The sequence below is a fragment of the Symphalangus syndactylus genome, chromosome X (genome assembly GCF_028878055.3).
Source record: "Symphalangus syndactylus isolate Jambi chromosome X, NHGRI_mSymSyn1-v2.1_pri, whole genome shotgun sequence".
Taxonomy (NCBI): domain Eukaryota; kingdom Metazoa; phylum Chordata; class Mammalia; order Primates; family Hylobatidae; genus Symphalangus; species Symphalangus syndactylus.
This window is the reverse complement of record NC_072447.2, coordinates 119,657,038-119,677,919: the sequence shown is the minus strand read 5'-3', so window position 1 is coordinate 119,677,919 and position 20,882 is coordinate 119,657,038. Positions and strand designations below refer to the sequence as shown.

Here is a 20,882-nt window from a genome sequence, read left to right as displayed (position 1 = left end):
CAGAGCCTTCTATTCTACCATCTTGCTCCACCTCCTGAGAACTCATATATATTTTTAAGATGATATGTTGACATAATTATTTTGGCTGAGACACAGAGAAGCTAGTCAACGTAGTCAAAGAGTATTGTCTTATTTTTTAACCTGCTTACCTCCCTACCAGCCAATACCATGCCCATTCACATACTGGTCCACCCTTTTGTACCCTCCCTCTGTAGTTTCTGCCTTCAAAGCTGGGCTTATTTTTATCACTGGAAGCTGAGTCTCTCCTCTAGTATTGCCCCATTACAGATATCTCATCTAACTGCAGTTAAACTTTTATGGGCCCCAAGGTGTCTTATCAGTAAAAGGAGCAAAGTCTCCCTGTACCTTCCTGAGAGATCAGTTTTATTGTATGAAGTGATATACCCAAACTGAATTATAATTTATATTTTTAATTTGAAAGTTATGAATGTTTCTTTTTGGCTTTCTGATGCTCTTTATTTTCTACATATGGCTACATTTAGACGATCAAATTATACACCCAGTTAGGGACAAAATCATTTTACAATTATAAAATCCTTATGTAAATAAAAACAATTAATCATTGCTTTTCTGGGTTTTTTTGAATATTGCTAAAATCGGATAGGTGTTGAACTGAAACAGCATTTTTTGGGCAGTAACTGGGAAAACCAAATCTTCATTTACTACTGGCTGTCTCACTAAATCCAGGCTCAACCACCAACAGCAATAATTTTGTATGTTTTTGTGTGTGCGTGTGTCTGCATTTATGTGTGTCTCTGTGTGTGTACATCTGTATTTATACGTGTGTGTCTGTCTGGGTGTGTATGGGTACTGAGTAGGTGGTCTGTGTAGCTCAGGTAGCCAGATAGCACTTCCATTGCTATAAGTTTCGCAGGACTCTAGCTAGAGTATAGTAATTTAGCATCTCCGGTGCCTAATCAACATATGAAAAAAATGTTAACTTTGTTAGCTCCCATTATATCCTCAGACACAGATTAATCCTCTCAACCATACCTAGACTTTCAGAGCTTCTGGACTAAGTAAAAGGACAGCAATTCCTTTGAAAGAAAATATTGGTTCAGAGTATGAAGAATGGAAAAACAAGTCTACTATTTTTAAAAGTTGCACTTATTTTCCATTGAGTAAAAGTGAATCGTGGTCTCCCTCTGGTGCCCAAAAGGGGGGTAGCTGACAGATTATTTTAAGGCTTTTTCTTCTTTCTTTTCAGCAAGCTGACTTTAAGTATTAAAATTCTATTCATCTTTGTTAAGTACACATGAACAAACACACAAAACACGGCATATGTATATATCTCTTTGTTTATCTATGACCAGACCATAACACACTGCTTGGAGCAGGATCAAAATACAGACAAATTATAGGTGCTATAATTTGGATACCAGCTGATTATACACTAAAATTGTTTTATTGCAGAGCATAAAGAGTTCAATAAAATATTAAGCTCTTGGTATTGAACAATTCTGCGTATGGTAAACTAGTGTCTGAAAGAAGAGGTAATTTAATTTTTTTGGAGTTGGACGAAATCTAATAAATTTACCCTGATGGATGAGAATCTGCGATATGTCTAAAATCAGATTATACTCTGGATTTTCTTTTGTTTTTACGGTCTCCATTAGGTGCTTTCCATTGGACAGTGTCTTCCTCTCTATATTGTTTTAAAAGTTGTAATTCTTTTAATGTTCTATAGTTTTTTTACCTTAATAATTATTCTCATGTTTATTTGCTCTTTTTTGTATCTTAAAGATATTAATATTTATAATTTCTCCAGAATAAAAGAAGTTCAGCATGCTCTATAGTTAATTTAGTTTCCTCTCATCTCCATTATGTTAATGTAGGCTATAAGCTTAGTTATGGGTTATGATAAATATAATTTCACTTTTTATTTCCTTTATTCCTAAAATCATATTTAATTTTACTGTGAAGACATCAATACATTTAGGAAAGAAAGTTGATCATTGGAGCTTGCTATATTCTTAGCACCCTTGTTTGGATTTGCTTCTCTTCTAATTTGGTACTCCTTGTTGGGTTTTCAATGTAGATTCTTATGTACAAAATCCCCAAGGCCTAATATTTTGGAAAATATTTTTATTATTCCCTCATATTTGAATAAAAATTTGGCTAGATAAAAATTCTAGGTTCAAAGTTCTTTTTATTTTTATTATACATTAAGTTCTGGGATACATGTACAGAATGTGCAGATTTGTTACAGAAGTAAACAGGTGCCATGGTGGTTTGCTGCACCGATCAACCCATCATCTTCTTAGATATTTCCCTTAATGTTATCCCTCCCCTAACCCCTCACCCCATGACAGGCCCTGGTGAGTGATGTTCCCCTCCCTGTGTCCATGTGTTCTTATTGTTCAACTCCCACTTATAAGTGAGAACACGTGGTGTTGGCTTTCTGTTCCTTTGTTAGTTTGCTGAGAATGATGGTTTCCAGCTTCGTCCATGTCCCTGCAAAGGACATGAACTCATCTTTTTTATGGCTGCATAATATTCCATGGTGTATATGTACCACATTTTCTTTATCCAGTCTATCATTGATGGGCATTTGGGTTGGTTCCAAGTCTTTGCTATTGTAAACAGTGCTGCAATAAACATACATGTACATGTGTCTTTATAATAGAATGATTTACAATCCTTTGGATATATACCCAGTAATGGAATTGCTGGGTCAAATGGTATTTCTGGTTCTAGATCCTTGATGAATCGCTACACTGTCTTCCACAATAGTTGAACTAATTTACACTCCCACCAACAATGTAAAAGTGTTCCTATTTCTCAACATCCTCTCCAGAATCTGTTGTTTCCTGACTTTTTAATGATCACTGTTCTAAATGGTGTGAGATGGTATCTCATTGTGATTTTGATTTGCATTTCTCTAATGACCAGTGATGATGAGCTCTTTTTCATGTTTGTTGGCCGCATAAATGTCTCCTCTTGAGAAGTGTCTGTTCATATCCTTTGCCCACTTTTTGATGGAGTCGTCTGATTTTTCCTTGTAAATTTATTTAAGTTCTTTGTAAATTCTGGATATTAGCCCTTTGTCAGATGGATAGATTGCAAAAATTTTCTCCAATTCTGTAGGCTGCCTGTTCACTCTGATGACAGTTTTTTTGCTGTGCAGAAGCTCTTTAGTTTAATTCGATCCCATTTGTCAATTTTGGCTTTTGTTGCCATTGCTTTTGGTGTTTTAGTCATGAAGTCTTTGCCCATGCGTATGTCCTGAATGGTATTGCTTAGATTTGCTTCTAGGGTTTTCATGGTTTTATGTCTTACATTTAAGTCTTTAATCTATCTTGAGTTAATTTTTTTTAAGGTGTAAGGAAGGGGTCCAGTTTCAGTTTTCTGCATATGGCTAGCCAGTTTTCCCAACACCATTTATTAAATGGGAAATCATTTCCCCATTGCTTGTTTTTTGTCAGGTTTGTCAAAGATCAGATGGTTGTAGATGTGTGGTGTTATTTCTGAGGCCTCTGTTCTGTTCCATTGGTCTATATATCTGTTTTGATGCCAGTACCATGCTGCTGTGGTTACTGTAGCATTGTAGTATAGTTTGAAGTCAGGTAGCATGACGCCTCCAGCTTTCTTCTATTTGCTTATGATTGTTTTGGCCAAATCCATCTGGTCCTGGGCTTTTTTTTGCTTGGTAGGCTATTAGTTACTGCCTCAATTGTAAAATTTGTTATTGGTCTATTCAGGGATTTGACTTCTTCCTGGTTTAGTCTTAGGAGGGTGTATGTCTCCAGGAATTTATTCATTTCTTCTAGATTTTCTAGTTTATTTGCATAGAGGTGTTTATAGTATTCTCTGAAGGTAGTTTGTATTTCCTTGGGATCAGTGGTGATATCTTCTTTATCATTTTTTATTGTGCCTATTTTATTCTTCTGTCTTTTTTTGTTGTTGTTAGTCTGGTTAGCAGTCTATCTATTTTGTTAATCTTTTCAAAAAACCAGCTCCTGGATTCATTGATTTTTTTGAAGTGTTTTTCATGTTTCTATCTCTTTCATTTCTGCTCTGATCTTAGTTATTTCTTGTCTTCTACTAGCTTTTGAATTTATTTGCTCTTGCTTCTCTAGTTCTTTTAACTGTGATGTTAGGGTGTTGATTTTAGATCTTTCCCACTTTCTCCCATGGGCATTTAGTGCTATAAATTTCCCTCTAAACACTGCTTTAACTGTGTCCCAGAGATTCTGGTACGTTGTGTCTTTATTCTCATTGGTTTCTAAGAACTTATTTATTTCTGCCTTAATTTGTTATTACCCATAATCATTCAGTTTCCATGTGGTTATGCGGTTTTGAGTGAGTTCCTTGATCCTGAATTCTAAATTGATTGTACTGTGGTCTGAGAAACTGTTTGTTATGATTTCTGTTCCTTTGCATTTGCTGAGGAGTGTTTTACTTCCAATTATGTGGTCGATTTTAGAATAAGTGTGATGTGGTGTTAAGAAGAATGCATATTCTGTTGATTTGGGGTGGAGAGTTCTGTAGATGTCAATTAGGTCCACTTGGTCCAGAGCTGAGTTCAAGTCCTGAATATCCTTGTTAATTTTCTGTCTCATTGATCTGTCTAATATTGACAGTGAGGTATTAATGTCTCCCACTATTATTGTGTGGGAGTCTAAGTCTCATTGTAGGTCTCTAAGAACTTGCTTTATGAATATGGGTGCTCCTGTACTGGGTGCATATATATTTAGGATAGTTAACTCTTCTTGTTTCATTGATCCCTGTGCCATTATGTAATGCCCTTCTTTGTCTTTTTTGATCTTTGTTGGTTTAAAATCTGTTATATCAGAGACTAGGATTGCAACCCCTAATTTTTTTGGTTTTCCATTTCCTTGGTGAATATTCCTCCATCTTTTTATTTTGAGCCTATGCGTGTCTTTACACATGAGATGGGTCTCCTGAATACAGCACACCAGTGGGTCTTGACTCTTTATCCAATTTGCCAGTCTGTGTCTTTTAATTGGGGCACGTAGCCCATTGACATTTAAGGTTAATATTGTTATGTGTGAATTTTGATCCTGTCATTATGGTCCTAGCTGGTTATTTTGACTGTTAGTTGATGCAGTTTCTTATAGTGTCAATGGTCTTTACAATTTGGCATGTTTTTGCAGTGGCTGCTACTGGTTTTCCCTTTCCATGTTTAGTGCTTCCTTCAGGAGCTCTTGTAAAACAGGCCTGGTGGTGACAAAATCTCTCAGCATTTGCTTGTCTGTAAAAGAATTTATTTTTTCTTCACTTATAAAGCTTAGTTTGGCTGGATACGAAATTCTGGGTTGAAAATTCTTTTCGTTAAGAATGTTGAATATTGGTCCCCACTCTCTTCTGTCTTGTATAGTTTCTGCCAAGAGATCCGCTGTTAGTCTGATGGGCTTCCCTTTGTGGGTAACCCGACCTTTCTCTCTGGCTGCCCTTAACATTTTTTCCTTCATTTCCACCTTGGTGAAATGATAATCTGACGATTATGTGTCTTGGGGTTGCTCTTCTCGAGGAGTATCTTTGTGGTGTTCTCTGTACTTCCTGAATTTGAATGTTGGCCTGTCTTGCTAGGTTGGGGAAGTTCTCCTGGATAATATCCTGAAGAGTGTTTTCCAACTTGGTTCCATTCTCCCTGTCACTTTCCAGTACACCCGTCAAATGTAGGTTTGGTCTGTTCACATAGTCCCATATTTCTTGGAGGTTTCGTTCATTCCTTTTCATTCCTTTTTCTCTAATCTTGTCTTCCTGCTTTATTTCATTAAGTTTATCTTCAATCTCTGATATTCTGTCTTCCACTAGATCGATTTGGCTATTAATACTTGGGTATGCTTCACGAAGTTCTTGTGCTGTGTTTTTCAGCTCCGTCAGTTCATTTGTGTTCTTCTCTAAACTGATTATTCTAGTTAGCAATTCCTGAAACCTTTTTTCAAGGTTCCTAGCTTCCTTGCATTGGGTTAGAACATGCTCCTTTAGCTCAAAGGAGTTTGTTATTACCCACCTTCTGAAGCCTGCTTCTGTCAATTCATCAAACTTATTCTCCATTCAGTTTTGTTCTCTTGCTGGAGAGGAGTTGTGATCCTTTGGAGAAGAGGCTTTCTGGTTTTTGAAATTTTAAGCCTTTTTGCACTGGTTTTTCCTCATCTTCATGGATTTATCTATCTTCAGTCTTTGATATTGTTGACCTTCAGATGCGGTTTCTGTGTGTATGTCCTTTTTGTTGATGCTGATGCTATTGCCTTCTGTTTGTTAGTTTTTCTTCTAATAGTCAGGCCCCTCTGCTGTAGGTCTGCTGGAGTTTGCTGGAGGTCCACTCCAGACCCTGTTTGCCTGGGTATCACCAGTGGAGGCTGCAGAACAGCAAAGATTGCTGCCTGTTCCTTCCTCTGGAAGCTTCATCCCAGAGGGGCACCCACCAGATGCCAGCCAGAGCTCTCCTGTATGAGGTGTCTGTCAACCCCTGCTGGGAGGTGTCTCCCAATCAGGAGGCATGGGGGTCAGGGACCCACTTGAGGAGGTAGTCTGTCCCTTACCAGAGCTCAAGCACCATGCTGGGATATCTGCTGCTCTCTTCAGAGCCAGCAGGCAGGGAATAAGTCTGCTGAAGCTGTGCCCACAGCTGCCCCTTCCCCAGATGCTCTGTCCCAGGGAGATGGGAGTTTTATCTATAAGCCCCTGACTGGGGCTGCTGCCTTTCTTTCAGAGATGTCCTGCCCAGAGACGAGGAATCTAGAGAGGTAGTCTGGCTAAGGCAGCTTTGCTGAGCTGCTGTGGGCTCCACCCAGTTCAAACATTCCAGGGGCTTTGTTTACACTGTGAGGGGAAAACCCCCTACTCAAGCCTCAGTAATGTCGGATGCCCCTCCCCCCACCAAGCTTGAGCATCTTAGGTCAACTTCAGACTGCTTTGCTGGCAGCGAGAATTTCAAGCCAGTACATCTTAGCTTGCTGGGCTCTGTGGGGTGGGGATCTACTGAGCTAGACCACTTGGCTCTCTGGCTTCAGCCCCCTTTTCAGGGGAGTGAACAGTTCTGTCTTGCTGGTTTTCCAGGTGACATTGGGGTATACAAAAAAAAAAAAAAACTCCTGCAGCTAGCTTGGTGTCTGTCCAAATGGCTGCCCAGTTTTGTGCTTGAAATCCAGGGCCCTGGTGGTTAGGCACCCGAGGGAATATTGTGGTTTGTGGGTTGCAAAGACCATGGGAAAAGTGTAATATCTGGGCTGGAGTGCACCGTTCCACAAGGCAAAGTCCCTCAAGGCTTCCTTTGGCTAGGGGAATGAGTTCCCCAACCTCTTGAGCTCCCTAGGTTAGGCAACACCCCACCCTTCTTTGGCTCACTCTCCATGGGCTGCACCCACTGTCTAACCAGTACCAATGAGATGAGCTGTATATGTTAGTTGGAAATGTAGAAATCACCCACCTTCTGTGTTGATCTTGCTGGGAGCTGCAGATTGGAGCTGTTCCTGTTTGGTCATCTTGCCAGCCACACCTACTTGTTCTCTTTATTTATATATGAATCCCTAGAAAATGCATCACTATAGCTGATATAAGTATTTTCTACTCTCTGTAAACTCCAAACCTACCCTAGAGCCTTTACAGTCAGTCAATGACCTTGTTTCCTAGTTCACTGAGAAGGTGAAAGTCCTCCAATGTGAGTTTGTTTGACTTCACTACTATCCATGTTAAGATTTCTCTGAATCCACACTCCAAGTGCCCCTCCCAAAGTTAACTTCTCCTCGTATACTTTTAGAGCTTGGCACCTACACTAGCACACTGTCCACGATTTTCTTCCATAAATGGTTCCTTTGTACATCTACAAATAGACACACAATCCTTTTGCTTGTATTTTAAAATTAGCTAAACAATCTATAACCACACATAGAATCAGAATTACATGTCTGAAGTATGTGAACTGGAAAAAGCCTTCTTAGAAGTCCTGTACTCTTATCTCCCCTTATAATGATGAATAATCTATGATATGCAAGGGGTTGTAAGTGACTGATTTAAGGCCACAGTCAATTAGCAGCAAGGCTGAGATCAGATCTCATAATGAGTGTCTATCATTCTATGACCTGTTTTTACTACTTTATATGCCTCTTTAAATGACCAGAAACAAGAGAAGACATGCTTTCATTCTAAGTGTTGGTGATGAGAAAAAGCATTAAATACTGAAATGTGTTCATTAATTTTAGGGCTGCTTTTCCCAAAATACATGCTTACAGAAATCTTTGGCAGATAAATAATCACAATTTGCTCCAGTCCTGTATCTCTGGTGAAATTGCTAGCCCCAAATTAAGTGGATTCTAATATCCTGAAAGAAAGTTTTGGATATGCTACTTAAGAACATTAAACACATAAAGGTCTATTAAAAAGCACAATTTTCCCACCAATAAAACTGACAGCAAATTTACACATTTTCTGTTCAAGCTCTTATAATCTATTCTAGAAGCAGAAAGACTTAAGACATTTCTTCAGAAGTCCTGAGGTAACTTGTGTGATGTTATAAAACTTCTGGAAAGTAATCTAATCTCCAATAAAAGTCAATATTGATGAGACAGTAACATATAAGCACTTTAGTTTCCTGTCAGAGTTTTTGCCTTGTTCTTCAATTTTTCTTCCTTCCACGAGCAGGAGAGAAATACTATCCTAACGTTTCATACAGCCTGGAAGAAAAATAAAGAAAACTTTGGATAGAGGCTAATATAATTGCAAGTATGCTTTCATAAAATAAGACAGTGTATGTACATATAACATTAAAATATTCATAAAGCTGTCATTAGCTCAAAGTCATTTATGTAAATTATTAACATGAAAAAGCCATCCTCAAATTTCACCAAACCTCTATGTAGTAGTAGTATCATATTAAAGTTATAAAGTAGAAAATTCCAAGAAGCTAATTGGGCTCACTGTAAGCAAAGAAGGTGGGGATTACTATTTGTTATTTGTTCCTATCAACAAGATTGACTTTAAAGACTATAGCAGATAGAACTAGGTAACTATCCCATGGTTCTACAGAGGAACTATCTATAATGAAGAAGTGAAAGCTGAAGGAATGCAATGGAGATTTATTTAGGCTGATTGTTTCTAAAGATAACTTTCAGCAACCTAATATTATTTCATGTCATTTCCCACTTTAATATAATAAGGCAAGTGGTTTTCTTTCATATCTATTAAAGGTGATGCAAAAAGAAATGTTAGATTACCATATGCTGACTTTATCAGGACAAGCAAATCAATATGTGGTGATTATGTCTTAGGTCTAGAAATATAAAGTACTCAGTAGTTAAAACAGTATCTACAAGGTCTTGCAAAAGAGAAGGGAAAGGATGTGTGACACAAATAAATAAAACAACTATATCAAATACTCAGTAATCTTACATTTTTGGAATTTTCTACTGCTTTTTTTTAACTTTTTCAACTTTTGCCTAGTCCCCCAAAAATCTATTAAGATTGAACACAAGTGATTAGAAATTATCAGATCCCTCAGGCATAAGGTGGCTTCCAGCCTCTAATTCTATGCAGATTATTACTTTTATTGTGGTAAAAAAAATTATATATATATATATATATATATATAGGCTGGGTGTGGTGCCTCAAGCCTGTAATCATAGCACTTTGGGAGGCTGAGGCGGGTAGATCACAAGCTCAGGAGTTCCAGACCAGCCTGGCCAATATGGTGAAATCCCATCTCTACTAAAAATACAAAAATTAGCTGGGCGTGGTGGCAAACACCTGTAATCTCAGCTACTCGGGAGGCTGAGGCAGGAGAATTGCTTGAACCTGGGAGGTGGAGGTTGCAGTGAGCTGAGATTGCACTACTGCACTCCAGCCTGGGCTACAGACAGAGAATCCATCAAAAGAAATTTTTTTTAAATACAGAGCATGTAATTTACCATTTTTCATATTAAAATCTTTTATCAATTGCTTTAAGAGAAACTGACTTACACCATACATAAAACATCAGCAACCACATATTCTTTCCTTAGCTAACTTACTGTTTTCAATGCTGGGCTTATCAAGGCCCATAACCAGTATACATTAATATATTTGACCACATTCCCATGATTTTTAAAAGGATTTGAAATATTTTCAACTTTCATTTATATACTTTTTAAATTTTCTTTCATGGCTTATTATGGGTTGAGGTGTGCCAAAGACCCCATTTTGAAAATAATTATAACTCAAAATTACTCTAAAACCAAAAGCTGCAAGAAAATAATATATAATAAGATTATTGGGTTTCTAGTAAAATATTTTACTTAAGTAACATTGGATCTGGAGTTGGAAGTACAAGTATATAGTAAAGGAACTTCTCAGGAACATTCAAACACTCCAGGTGCATGCTTTTAAAACATATATGTAACTGCCTGAATACTAAATTATTCCTAAATACAACATAAATAACTAAAAAATCCTTTCTGGAGCAACAATGTAGGTCTCATTATTGTGCATACAGAGGGATTTGGAACTTTAGATTGTGATGAGTATGTCTGCTCTCTTCATTGTGCTGATACTTTCACAACTGTCACATATGGCAATATTTATCAAATCATACACTTTAAGGGCAGATTATCATCTGTCAATTATACCTGTACAACCACAGCTTAAAAAAAGGAAAACCTGTGTGGCTAGGACAAAGCAACCAAGGAGAAAAGTGGTAAGTGATGAGGGCAGAGTAGCAAGATCTTGCTGACTGCTGACTATGACTGGTCATTGTTTCAATTCAAATTTTTTTATTATACTTTAAGTTTTAGGGTACATGTGCACAACGTGCAGGTTTGTTACATACGTATACATGTGCCATGTTGGTTTGCTGCACCTATTGACTCATCATTTAGCATTAGGTATATCTCCTAATGCTATCCCTCCCCCCTCCCCCCACCCCACAACAGGCCCCGGCAAATTTAAAGGAAAAACATTGGAGAGTATTTGGCAGATCTGATATAATTTGAATGATGAAAGACACTGGAATCAAAGATGTGTGAAACTGGAAGAGACACTGAGCGCTTTAAGTCTGGGTGCTCTCTAGAGAGGACGCCATAGATTTCCTTGAAGTTCCTGAATTTTTTTTTCTGTATGTGCATGTATTTTTAAAAATAAAATTTCCAGGCTGGGTGTGGTGGCTCACGCCTGTAATCCCAGCACTTTGAGAGGCCGAGGTGGGTGGATCACCTGAGGTCAGGAGTTTGAGACCAGCCTGGCCAACATGGTGAAACCCTGTCTCTACCAAAAATACAAAAATTAGCCAGGCGTGGTGGAGTGTGCCTGTAATCACAGCTACTTGGGAGGCTGAGGCAGGAGAATCACTTGAAACCGGGAGGCGGAGGTTGCAGTGAGCTGAGAATGCGCCATTGCACTCCAGCCGGGTGACAGAGCAAGACTTTGCCTCAAAAAAAGTAAAAAACAAATAAAATAAAATTTCCACATCATTCACCAGCTTCCCCAAAAGGTCCTTAATCATAATATTCTAAGAACCATTCATTTATTTGACCCTGTTTTAGTTGAGGAAATTCAAATGTGGAGCAGTAAAATGATCTGGTCAAAATCAGAGATGACAAGTTAATGAGTCATAATGGGTTTGTGATGCTGACTATCCTCTTTTACCTGGTCTCATTATCTTTCTCTGCCCAAATTCTTTTGGTTAACAGAACATAATCATAAGGGCACAGCACACAAAGCCAGTGTCTGTTGAACCCTGAACTAGCCAGCTCAGGTCACTGGGAGACTCTGTGTGCTATGTGATCCATAAGAGATTAGAAGCCAATAGAAAGATTGGAAGCAGTCCCTTATGACTCCCTGATCAAACTTTTTTATAACATTTTAAATCAACTACAGTGTGTATTACTAAAATCACAAAAGAACAATACATCATAAATAATATTCACCTATGAATGTCACTGTGAATCTGCCCTGTATTATGGAGGAAAGAATGTTATGCAGCTGGTATTTGATAGTGGTAGTTTTCTTCCTTAAAAGGCACCACAAATAAGTCCATGCCAAATCCTTTCCAACAGTGGTTCCAGTAAAGTAAACTGCTTAACTACAAGGCCACATGGCAGAGTACACTTCACATGGGAAGGCTCACAGAGCCTTCAGAGATTCCATTGTAAGATGCTAGAGGGTCCTTTTCTCAGCAATCCAAGAGGACAAACAGGGTCACCTCAAATTCTTTCCCAGATCTAAGGTTTATAGAAATATCAGGCTATTCTGAGAGCCTTGCAAGGTCCCAGGTTACTGAAACAACTCTGCCTATCTTTGCTCAATATTGAGCACTGAGAATGTAGCTATGATGCAGGTCAAAGCCTAAGGAACACAGTTTCTACCAAATCTCCATGATACCAGTAAAAACTAGGTGAATACATTATAGAAAGTCATGCTTCTAAATACCAAGGCATTCTGCTCTAGTTAAATAGTGACCTTTTCTGGGGCTTTGAGTCTAAACTGAGTTCAGCAGTGTTGGAATTTACCAAATAGGTTATTTTCAATCACACAAGGGAAATGCTCATGATTATCATAATTAACTCTAGCCATGGGTTATACATGGACACAGTGCCAAACCAGATATTAAGAGAGGAAGTTCAGTGAGATACTTACCTTTAAAAATGAGCCTATTGTACAGAATGGGGTAAAACACAATCAAAGTACAATTGATAATTGAGTTACATACCTATCTGATGTGGTAAATCAGTGTATGATCTTCATCTGTGCTTGAAGTCTGGGTCCACACCACCACAGGGCCACACCAACTGTAAATCACACTCTTATATTTTCTTACAATACTGTAACCTGAGAAGAAAAGAAAGTGTTGTTGGGTTCCTTAGCCATAGGTAAAAACCAATTTTCCTAAGAATTCAGCATAAAAAAAGAAAACCCAGTCTCTTTAACTGTTTAAAAATACAGCAAGAACAACAACTTTAAAAACCCTTCAAGCCATTATACAATCTTAGGAGAAATAAGCCTAAGCCTGAAGATGGTCTGGACTTTATAGGGAAAAACAAATTGTGATGTAATCAACTGTGGTCAATTAGTGACTTCACACAGTAATGTGCTGGAATTCAGGCTTGTGGTCAACAATAGTAATCCACCTTTTCTGCTTGCTTAAGCTATTGTCTCTGAATTTAATGAAATATTAATAAATAGCTTGTTAGCTTTACATCTTGGGATACAGAAATGTTCTCCCAATTGTGGCTTTTTTTATTCCAGTGATGGTTGAGTATTCTGACATTGGGTGTGAAGTAACGGTTTGAAATTCATACAGCACTGCTACTCAAGTAGCTATAAACGCCTTGCAAAACTGGCCTGAACCATTTGAGAGATTATTGCAAGGACCTGTTTATACATATTCCCAAAAGATCTATTTTATAGAAGCATGCACAGTTACTATGTGTGGCTACAGTCTGAATTTGTTCAAAGCATCAAAGATCTGAAACCATGTACTAATTGTGTGAACCATGAAGATAACTGTGGCCTTAATGCTGACCAATTCACACTACCAAACAACAACGCAGCACCCCTTGCATCAAAATTGGGGAAACATTACTGTTTGTCGGTGATGAATACATTGACAGGGAAAAATCCATGGGAAGTTCAGGATACTCTCTCTCATTGCAACCCCCATCCCCAGATATCCATGGAGCTCTCTCATCTCCTCCTTCAGATCTTTTCTCCCATGTCTCCTTAGCGAGGCCTTAGCTGCACAATCTACACAGAGGTGAAAATCCCACACCCACCCCACAGTGTTCCCTTCCCTGCTCAGTTTGCTGTGTAGCACATATGACTATTATGATACATACATATCTTATTGATCCTGTTTTATCAGTCTCCTCTACTAGAATGTGAGCTCTATGTGAATAGGAACATTTTTTGTGTTTATTTCATGGCTGTAGTTGCAGCATTAAGAACATGATCACCGTATACTAGGTGTTCAACAACTGTTTGCTGAAGGAATTAATGAAAGTCATCTTTGTTCAACAATTCTAATCTTTGTGTCATTCCCAGAGGTGAACTTGTCATCAATATAGTGAACTTCTTTCAGAATTTCCTTCCACATATTACATTCTGATACAAGGGCCCATTAAAAATTGATACTTTGTACCTCCATTAAGCTGTTGAATATTTTGACAATACTTAAAAATCATGTTTTCCAATTCTGCCTTGAAACTCAAGCAATTATAGCTCTGTAAATGTGACCATAATCAACTCTTATTTTTGGTATTTTTACTCATGTTTCTTAATACACTCAAATTCTGATTTGGTTGTTCTTGTTTACTCTTTATCATGAACATTTTGAAACAAAGGTGATAGAACAATGAGGAAAAAATTCCATGTACTCAGCAATCAGTTTAACAATAATCAACATTTACAAATTATGTTTTATTTGCACTTTTACTGAAATATCTCAAAGTATATTTCAACTATCATACGACTTCATGTATGAATCCTAACAAGCTATTCAATCCATGCAGTTTACAATAACATACACTCTAACCAATAAGGATTCTAGGAAAAAATAACCAAAATGTCATCTTTGCCTCTAACAAAAATTAGAATTATTCTCTAATGGCACACAAAAGTATCCATGTTCAATTTCCCTGATTGACCTAAATATGGCTCTTAAATTGTACTTGTTTTTCTTAGGATCAAAAGAAGTATTACACATGACTTTTTAAAAATATTTTAACATTCCTTTATTGATGGAAATGCAGGTAATTACATTTTGTTATTTCTTTTCTGGTTGTTTTGTGGTCTTCTTTCTTTCCTTTCTGTCTTCCTTTAGTGAAGGTGATTTTCTCTGCTGATATGGTTTAGTTTCTTGCTTTTTATTTTTGTGTATCTGTTGTATGTTTTTTGATTTGAGGTTACTATGAGGTTTGCAAATACTATCTTATAACCCATTTTAAGCTTATAACAACTTAACACTGTTTGCATAAAGAAACAAACAAAAAGAAAACTAATAGAGACTCTACACCTTATCTCTATCCCCCTGCTTTTTCACTTTTTGTTTTCTATTTTATTGTACTTACTATGTCTTGGACATATTGGACCTCCATTGTATGTTATTTGTTCTTTTTCTCTTGCTGTTTTAGGATCCTTTCTTTATCCTTGAATTTCAGGAGCCAGAATATTAAATGCTTTGAGGTGATCTTTTAATTAAATCTGGATGGTGTTCTATAACTTTCTTGTACTTGAATGTTGATATCTTTCTATAGGCTTGGGAAGTTCTCTGTTATTATCCCTTTATACAAACTTTGTACCCCTGTTAATTTCTAACTCCTCTTTAAAGCCAATAACTATTAGATTTGCATTTTTGAGGCTACTTTCTAGATCCTGTAGGCATGCTTTATTTTTTTCTTTTGTCTCCTCTGACTGTCTATTTTTAAGTAGCCTGTCTTCAAGCTCACTAATACTTTCTTCTGCTTGATCAATTCTGCTGTAAAAAAAACTCTGATGCATTCTTTAGTATATCAGTTGCATTTTTCAGCTCCAGAATTTCTGCTTTATTCTTTGTAATTATTTTAATCTCTTTGTTAAATTTACCTGATAGAACTTTAAATTTCTTCTCTGTTACCTTGAATTTTTTTGAGTTTCCTCAACACAGCTCTTTTGAATTCTCTGTTTGAAAGGTCGCATATCTCTGTTTTTCCAGGATTGGTCTCTGATGTCTGGTTTAGTTCATTTGGTGAGGTTAGCTTTTCTGGGATTGTCTTGATACTTGTAGATGTCTGTCTGTGTCTGGGCATAGAAAGGTTAGGTATTTATTGTCTTTACAGTCTGGTCTTGTTTGTACCTGTCCTTCTTGAGAAGGCTTTCCAGATATTCCAAAGGACTTGGGTGTTGTGATCTAAGCTGTGTCTGCTTTACAGGGCATCCCAAGCCCAGTAACGTTGTGGGTCCACAGACTCATACAGGTACCACCTTGATGGTTCTGAAAAAGTTCTAACAGAATTCTCTGGATTACCAGGCAGAGACTCTTGTTCTCTTCCCTTACTTTTTCACAAACAAAGTGTCTTTCCATTCTGAGTCACCTGAAGCTGAGGGTGGAGTGACACAAGCACCCCTGCAGCCACCACCACTATGATTGTGCTGGATCAGCCCTGAAGCCAGCACAATGCTGGGTTTCGTCCAAGGCCTGCTGTAATCACTCCCTGGCTGCTGCCTCTGTTTACACAAGGCCCTGGGGCTTTACAGTCAGTAGGTGGTGAGGCCAGCCAGGCCTATGTCTTTTCCTTCAGGGTGGTGAGTTACCCATGCCCCCATGAGGGCCCAGAGTGTTGGCAGAGAGCCAGGAACTAGAGTCAAAAACCTTAAACGTCTACCTGGTGTTCTGTTGTGCTGCTGCAGCACTAGAACTCAAACTGCAAGATGTGTTCCTTCCCACTCTTTCCACCCCTTTCCAAAGGCAGAAGAGCCTTACTCCATGGCCACTGCCACCACAGGTTGACATGAAGTACTGTCAGACTACCACCAATGTCCCCTTAAGGACCAAGTGATCTTGAGTCAGCTTGTGGTGAATGTTGCCTGGCCTTTGAGTCATCCTTCAGGGCAGTGGGCTCCCCTCTGACCCAGGGCAGATCCAAAAATGCCATCCAAAAACCAAGTTCTGGAATCAGGGACTCCAAGAGCCCACTTGGTGCTCTACACTTCAGTGGCAAAGCTGGTACCTGAAGATAGCAAGTCTCAGAGCCTCACCCAAGGCCCTCAACATAGTGCCTAGGTATCTCTGCTGGTTGTTCGGGGCCCAATAGCTCTTCAGTTAGCAGATGATGAATGCTACCAGGACTGGGTTCTTACCTTCAAAGCAGCAGATTCCCTTCTGGCCCAGAAGATGTCTGGAAATGTCATCCTGGACCTAGGGCCTGGAAAGTGGGCATCATTACTCTGACTGGTGCCCTATCCTGCTGTTGCTGAGCTGCTATCCAAGCTGCAAGACAATGTCCTCCCTACTCTTCCCTCTCCTCAAGTGTAAGGAAGGGGTCTCTGTTGGAGCCATGAGCTGTGCAGCCTGGGGTTAGTAGAGGGATGATGCCAGCACTCACTTAACTGCCCTGGCTGCTGTGTCAGTGGTCATGTGTCCCCCTAGACTACTGTCTCTGGTCCGAGTTCAGCACTAGGACTAATAAAAGTTGCAATACTTCTGGCCTAAACTGCCTTTCAAGGGCCCCAGGGCATTTTAGCCTGCATTGGAGATTCCCCTCTGGCGAGGGCTATTTTAAATACTCCCTCTGTTGGGGTGGTGGGGAGCATCAGCTGAGTTTGGTCTGGTTTTCCTTTCTAACAGGACAGCACTGAGTTCAATGACTCACAATTGCTGCATTCTCCCTCTGCCAGCACCCAGAAACACTTACTGCCAGGGGTTGGGGGAGGGGTGATGTGACAATTCAAGACTGTTTTTTTTTCTGCCTCTTCAGGGCCTCTTTCAGTGATATAAAGTTAAAACCAGGTCCTGTGAGTTCTCACCTAATTTTTGGTTCTTATGACAGTGTTTTTCTTGCGTAGATAGTTGTTAAATTGGTGTCCTTGCAAGGGGTGGGAACAATAGGTAGAACCTTCTATTCTGCTATCTTGCTCTGCCTCCTCCTACACAACATTGATTCAAGTATTTCCTCTTTTCCTTTCCTTTCCTTTCCTCTCTCTCTCTTTCTTTCTTTATTTTTTGAGACAGAGTTTTGCTCTTGTTGCCCAGGCTGGAGTGCAATGGCATGATCTCAGCATCTCTGCTCACTGCAACATCCACCTCCTGGGTTCCAGTGATTCTCCTGCCTCAGCCTCCCAAGTAGCTGGGATTACAGACACCCACCACCACGTCTGGCTAATTTTTGTATTTTTAGTAGAGATGGGGATTTGCCATGTTGGCCAGGCTGATCTCGAACTCCTGACCTCAGGTGATCTACGCACCTTGGCCTCCCAAAGTACTGGGATTACAGGCGTGAGCCACTATGCCCACTCTCCTATTTCTTCTTTAATCTATAACAACACCAATCTCCCTCTTTTCTTTGCTATTCCTTTGGTGAGACACTGGTTTATTATTTGTCCTGTAGAATTATTCATTTTTTACATTTTACTGTATCCATCCCAATGCAAAACCTATTCCTTTACAAGCAGAATATCTTGTAGTTATATCTATGGTTGTGGTTAGATTCAGGTACAATTTTTTTGGCAGGAACATTCATAGTTGATGCTTTGTACTCTGATTGCATGATATCAGCATTCACATGTTTCTCATATATTTGATGGAAAAGATCATATCAGTGAGTTACAGCTTCTCACCTTGATTCACCCATGATTTAAAATTTCCCACAAATCTTGTACCTAAATTTTATTAAATCTATGTGCTGGTTTACTTTTTATTATTGACATACAATTCACATACCATGTAATTCACCATTTAAAAGTATACAAGTCATTGCTTTTTAGTACATTCACAAAATTGTGTATCCATTACCACAACAAATTTTAGAAAATTTTTCTAAAATGAAAGCTCCATTTCTATTAGCAGTCATTTCTTATTCCGCCTTCCCCAGCCCCTGGCAACTACTAATCCACTTTGTCTCTGTATAGATTTGATATTCTGGCCATTTCATATAAATGGAATCATGCAATATGCATTTTTGTCTGGGTTCTTAATGTATTATAATAGTTTCAAGGTTAAATCCATGTGGTATCATGTATCTGGGCTTCATTCCATGTTATGGCTAAATAATAATCCATGATATGGATATAGCACATTCGTTTAAACATTCACCAGTTCATGGGCATTTGGGTCGTTTCTCCTTTGGGTTTTATGAATTATGCTGCCACAAATATTCATGCATAACTTTTGTTTAAATATCTATTTTCAGTTATCTTGGATATATACTTAGGAGTGGAATTCCTGGATCACATGGTAATTACACGTTTAACTTTTTGTGGAAGTGCCAAACTCCTTTCCATAATATCTACATCGTTTTACTTTCCCACCGGCAATGTATGACAGTTTCAATTTCTCTACATCTTCATCACACTTGTTATTTTCAATTTTGTTTTTATTCTAGCCATCCTAGTAAGTGTGAAGTGTATCTCCTCGTGATTTTGCTTTCTGTTTGCCTAAATGAATGATGTTGAGCATCCTTTATGGAGCTGCTTGCCCATTTGCATGAAGAGCGCAAAGGATTTGCAGCCTAGCATGTTTGGATTCATCCTGTGAACTCCGGTTCACCTTGGCAAAGCTTTAGCCTCTGTGGACCTTGGTTTCCTGGCACAATGAGTGCTTATTGAATCTGTGTCGGTTCAGATAATGTAGACAGAAAAAAGGTTATGACTTGATTCTGTGTCGGGCAATGGCCATTCCTACATTAAATAAAGGAGAAAAACAGGGAGGCATCCAGAGAGGTGCAGCTGAGATTCATAGCCCAATTCTTTTTTGGCTAATTCCACCTGGGAAGGAGAGGGAAGCTCTTTCCACTTTCCATTTTCTACAACGTGGAATTGTGGCAGAGTCTTAACCCCTCCCTCAACTCTCCCCTAAGCCGGTGAAGGCATTTGACCAGAACAAGTATCACCTATGCCCATTTATTCTCCTCCCCCTACCTCCTGGTAATTCCCACCCACTTCTGCCCAAACAGCAAGAGAATGAGTAAGAGAAGAGGTTTGGGAGTATCTGGCCAGCAGGTGGTCTTGGGGTGGGGTGGGGATGGGGGACTGAGAGTGAAGGTCAGTTGGTGGGGAGTGAAATGGAGGCAGAAAATTCTAAGGAGTCGGAGGCGGTAAAAGTGCAGTTGTACTCTCCTCAGGTTGGTGCAGAGGCCTTGGATTTCTTTTTAAAGTGTTTATTTTAAGGTGGGTATACTGGGGAGTGGACCTGGGCAGCGGTGACTTTGGTTCTCACCTGAAACCCTTGTTTATTTGTAGGGAAAAAATTCCTTAAAAATGTTCTTCAGAAAAATTTTTGTAAAAGTCCATCAGGTCCTAAAACATTGGGTTTGTGAAACAAAAAATAATAGTAAAGGTCCATCAAAGACTATATTATGAATAGAAAATTAAATGGGTCCACAAAAATATCTTCACAATCAATAGGTTGGCAACTGAATAGCTGCATGCTTCCCACGGGTCTTGGGAGCTCACCAGACTATTATTTTAAAAGGATCTTTATTTGCATCTCTCCCTCCCACTTAAGAAATCAGGTGCTAGAAGGATGTACGCCCCAATTTAACAGTCCTCTTCTCTGAGTGGTGTCATCACGGGTTATCGTTTTTCTTTACACACTACAGGTGTCTTCATTCTGCGACTATTATTTTGCAAGAGAAAAGTGTTCCTTTTTTTTTTTTTTTTTTTTTCCAAAAGAAGGAAGATATCAGGGCACTGGTCAGACAGGGGAAACCTTCGAGTCGCTGTCACTCTTTCGGAAGTAGCATTTCATCACACACCTAGGCAGCGTGTGCGCCAACCAGCAGCATCCCCTGGAATGGCCGCAGAAGCAGCACTGGGCCCCTAACAGTTCCAGACAAAAATCAGGGAGTGATAGGGCACCGGCAGTGTCTGGTCTTGGGAACCAGACATTTCACTCCCCACCAACTGACCCTCACACTCTCAGCCCCATGCCCCTACCCCAAGACCACCTGCTGGCCAGATACTCCCAGACCTTTTCTCTTACTCATTACCTCTCACCTGGGGAGGGAGCAATTGAGGCTTTTAGTAACCTCAGGCAATACAATGATACAAACTTACCGGTTGAAAATATGCATATTTAAATGTTTTGCGAATATTGAACTATAGATATTCCATTGTATTGTTCTGACTCAATCATTGTTTGCCCCCTAGCAACAAGGACCTTATTCTAAGGGAAATAAATAGATTCTACTGAGCAACTGGCCAAGATGAAAGATTTCCCATCTGACTTTCCAAAG

General features: G+C 39.0%; 1 protein-coding gene across 1 annotated transcript in view; it reads left to right on the top strand.

Moving 5' to 3' along the window:
- Window positions 1–20,573: 20,573 nt before the first annotated feature.
- The window catches only part of LOC129475382 (uncharacterized), a 347,136-nt gene continuing 346,827 nt past the window's right edge, over window positions 20,574–20,882 (top strand). Inside the window, exon 1 of the mRNA XM_063634589.1 lies at window positions 20,574–20,680. Coding sequence (XP_063490659.1) covers window positions 20,574–20,680 — 107 coding nt within the window. The remainder of the gene's footprint in view (window positions 20,681–20,882) is intronic.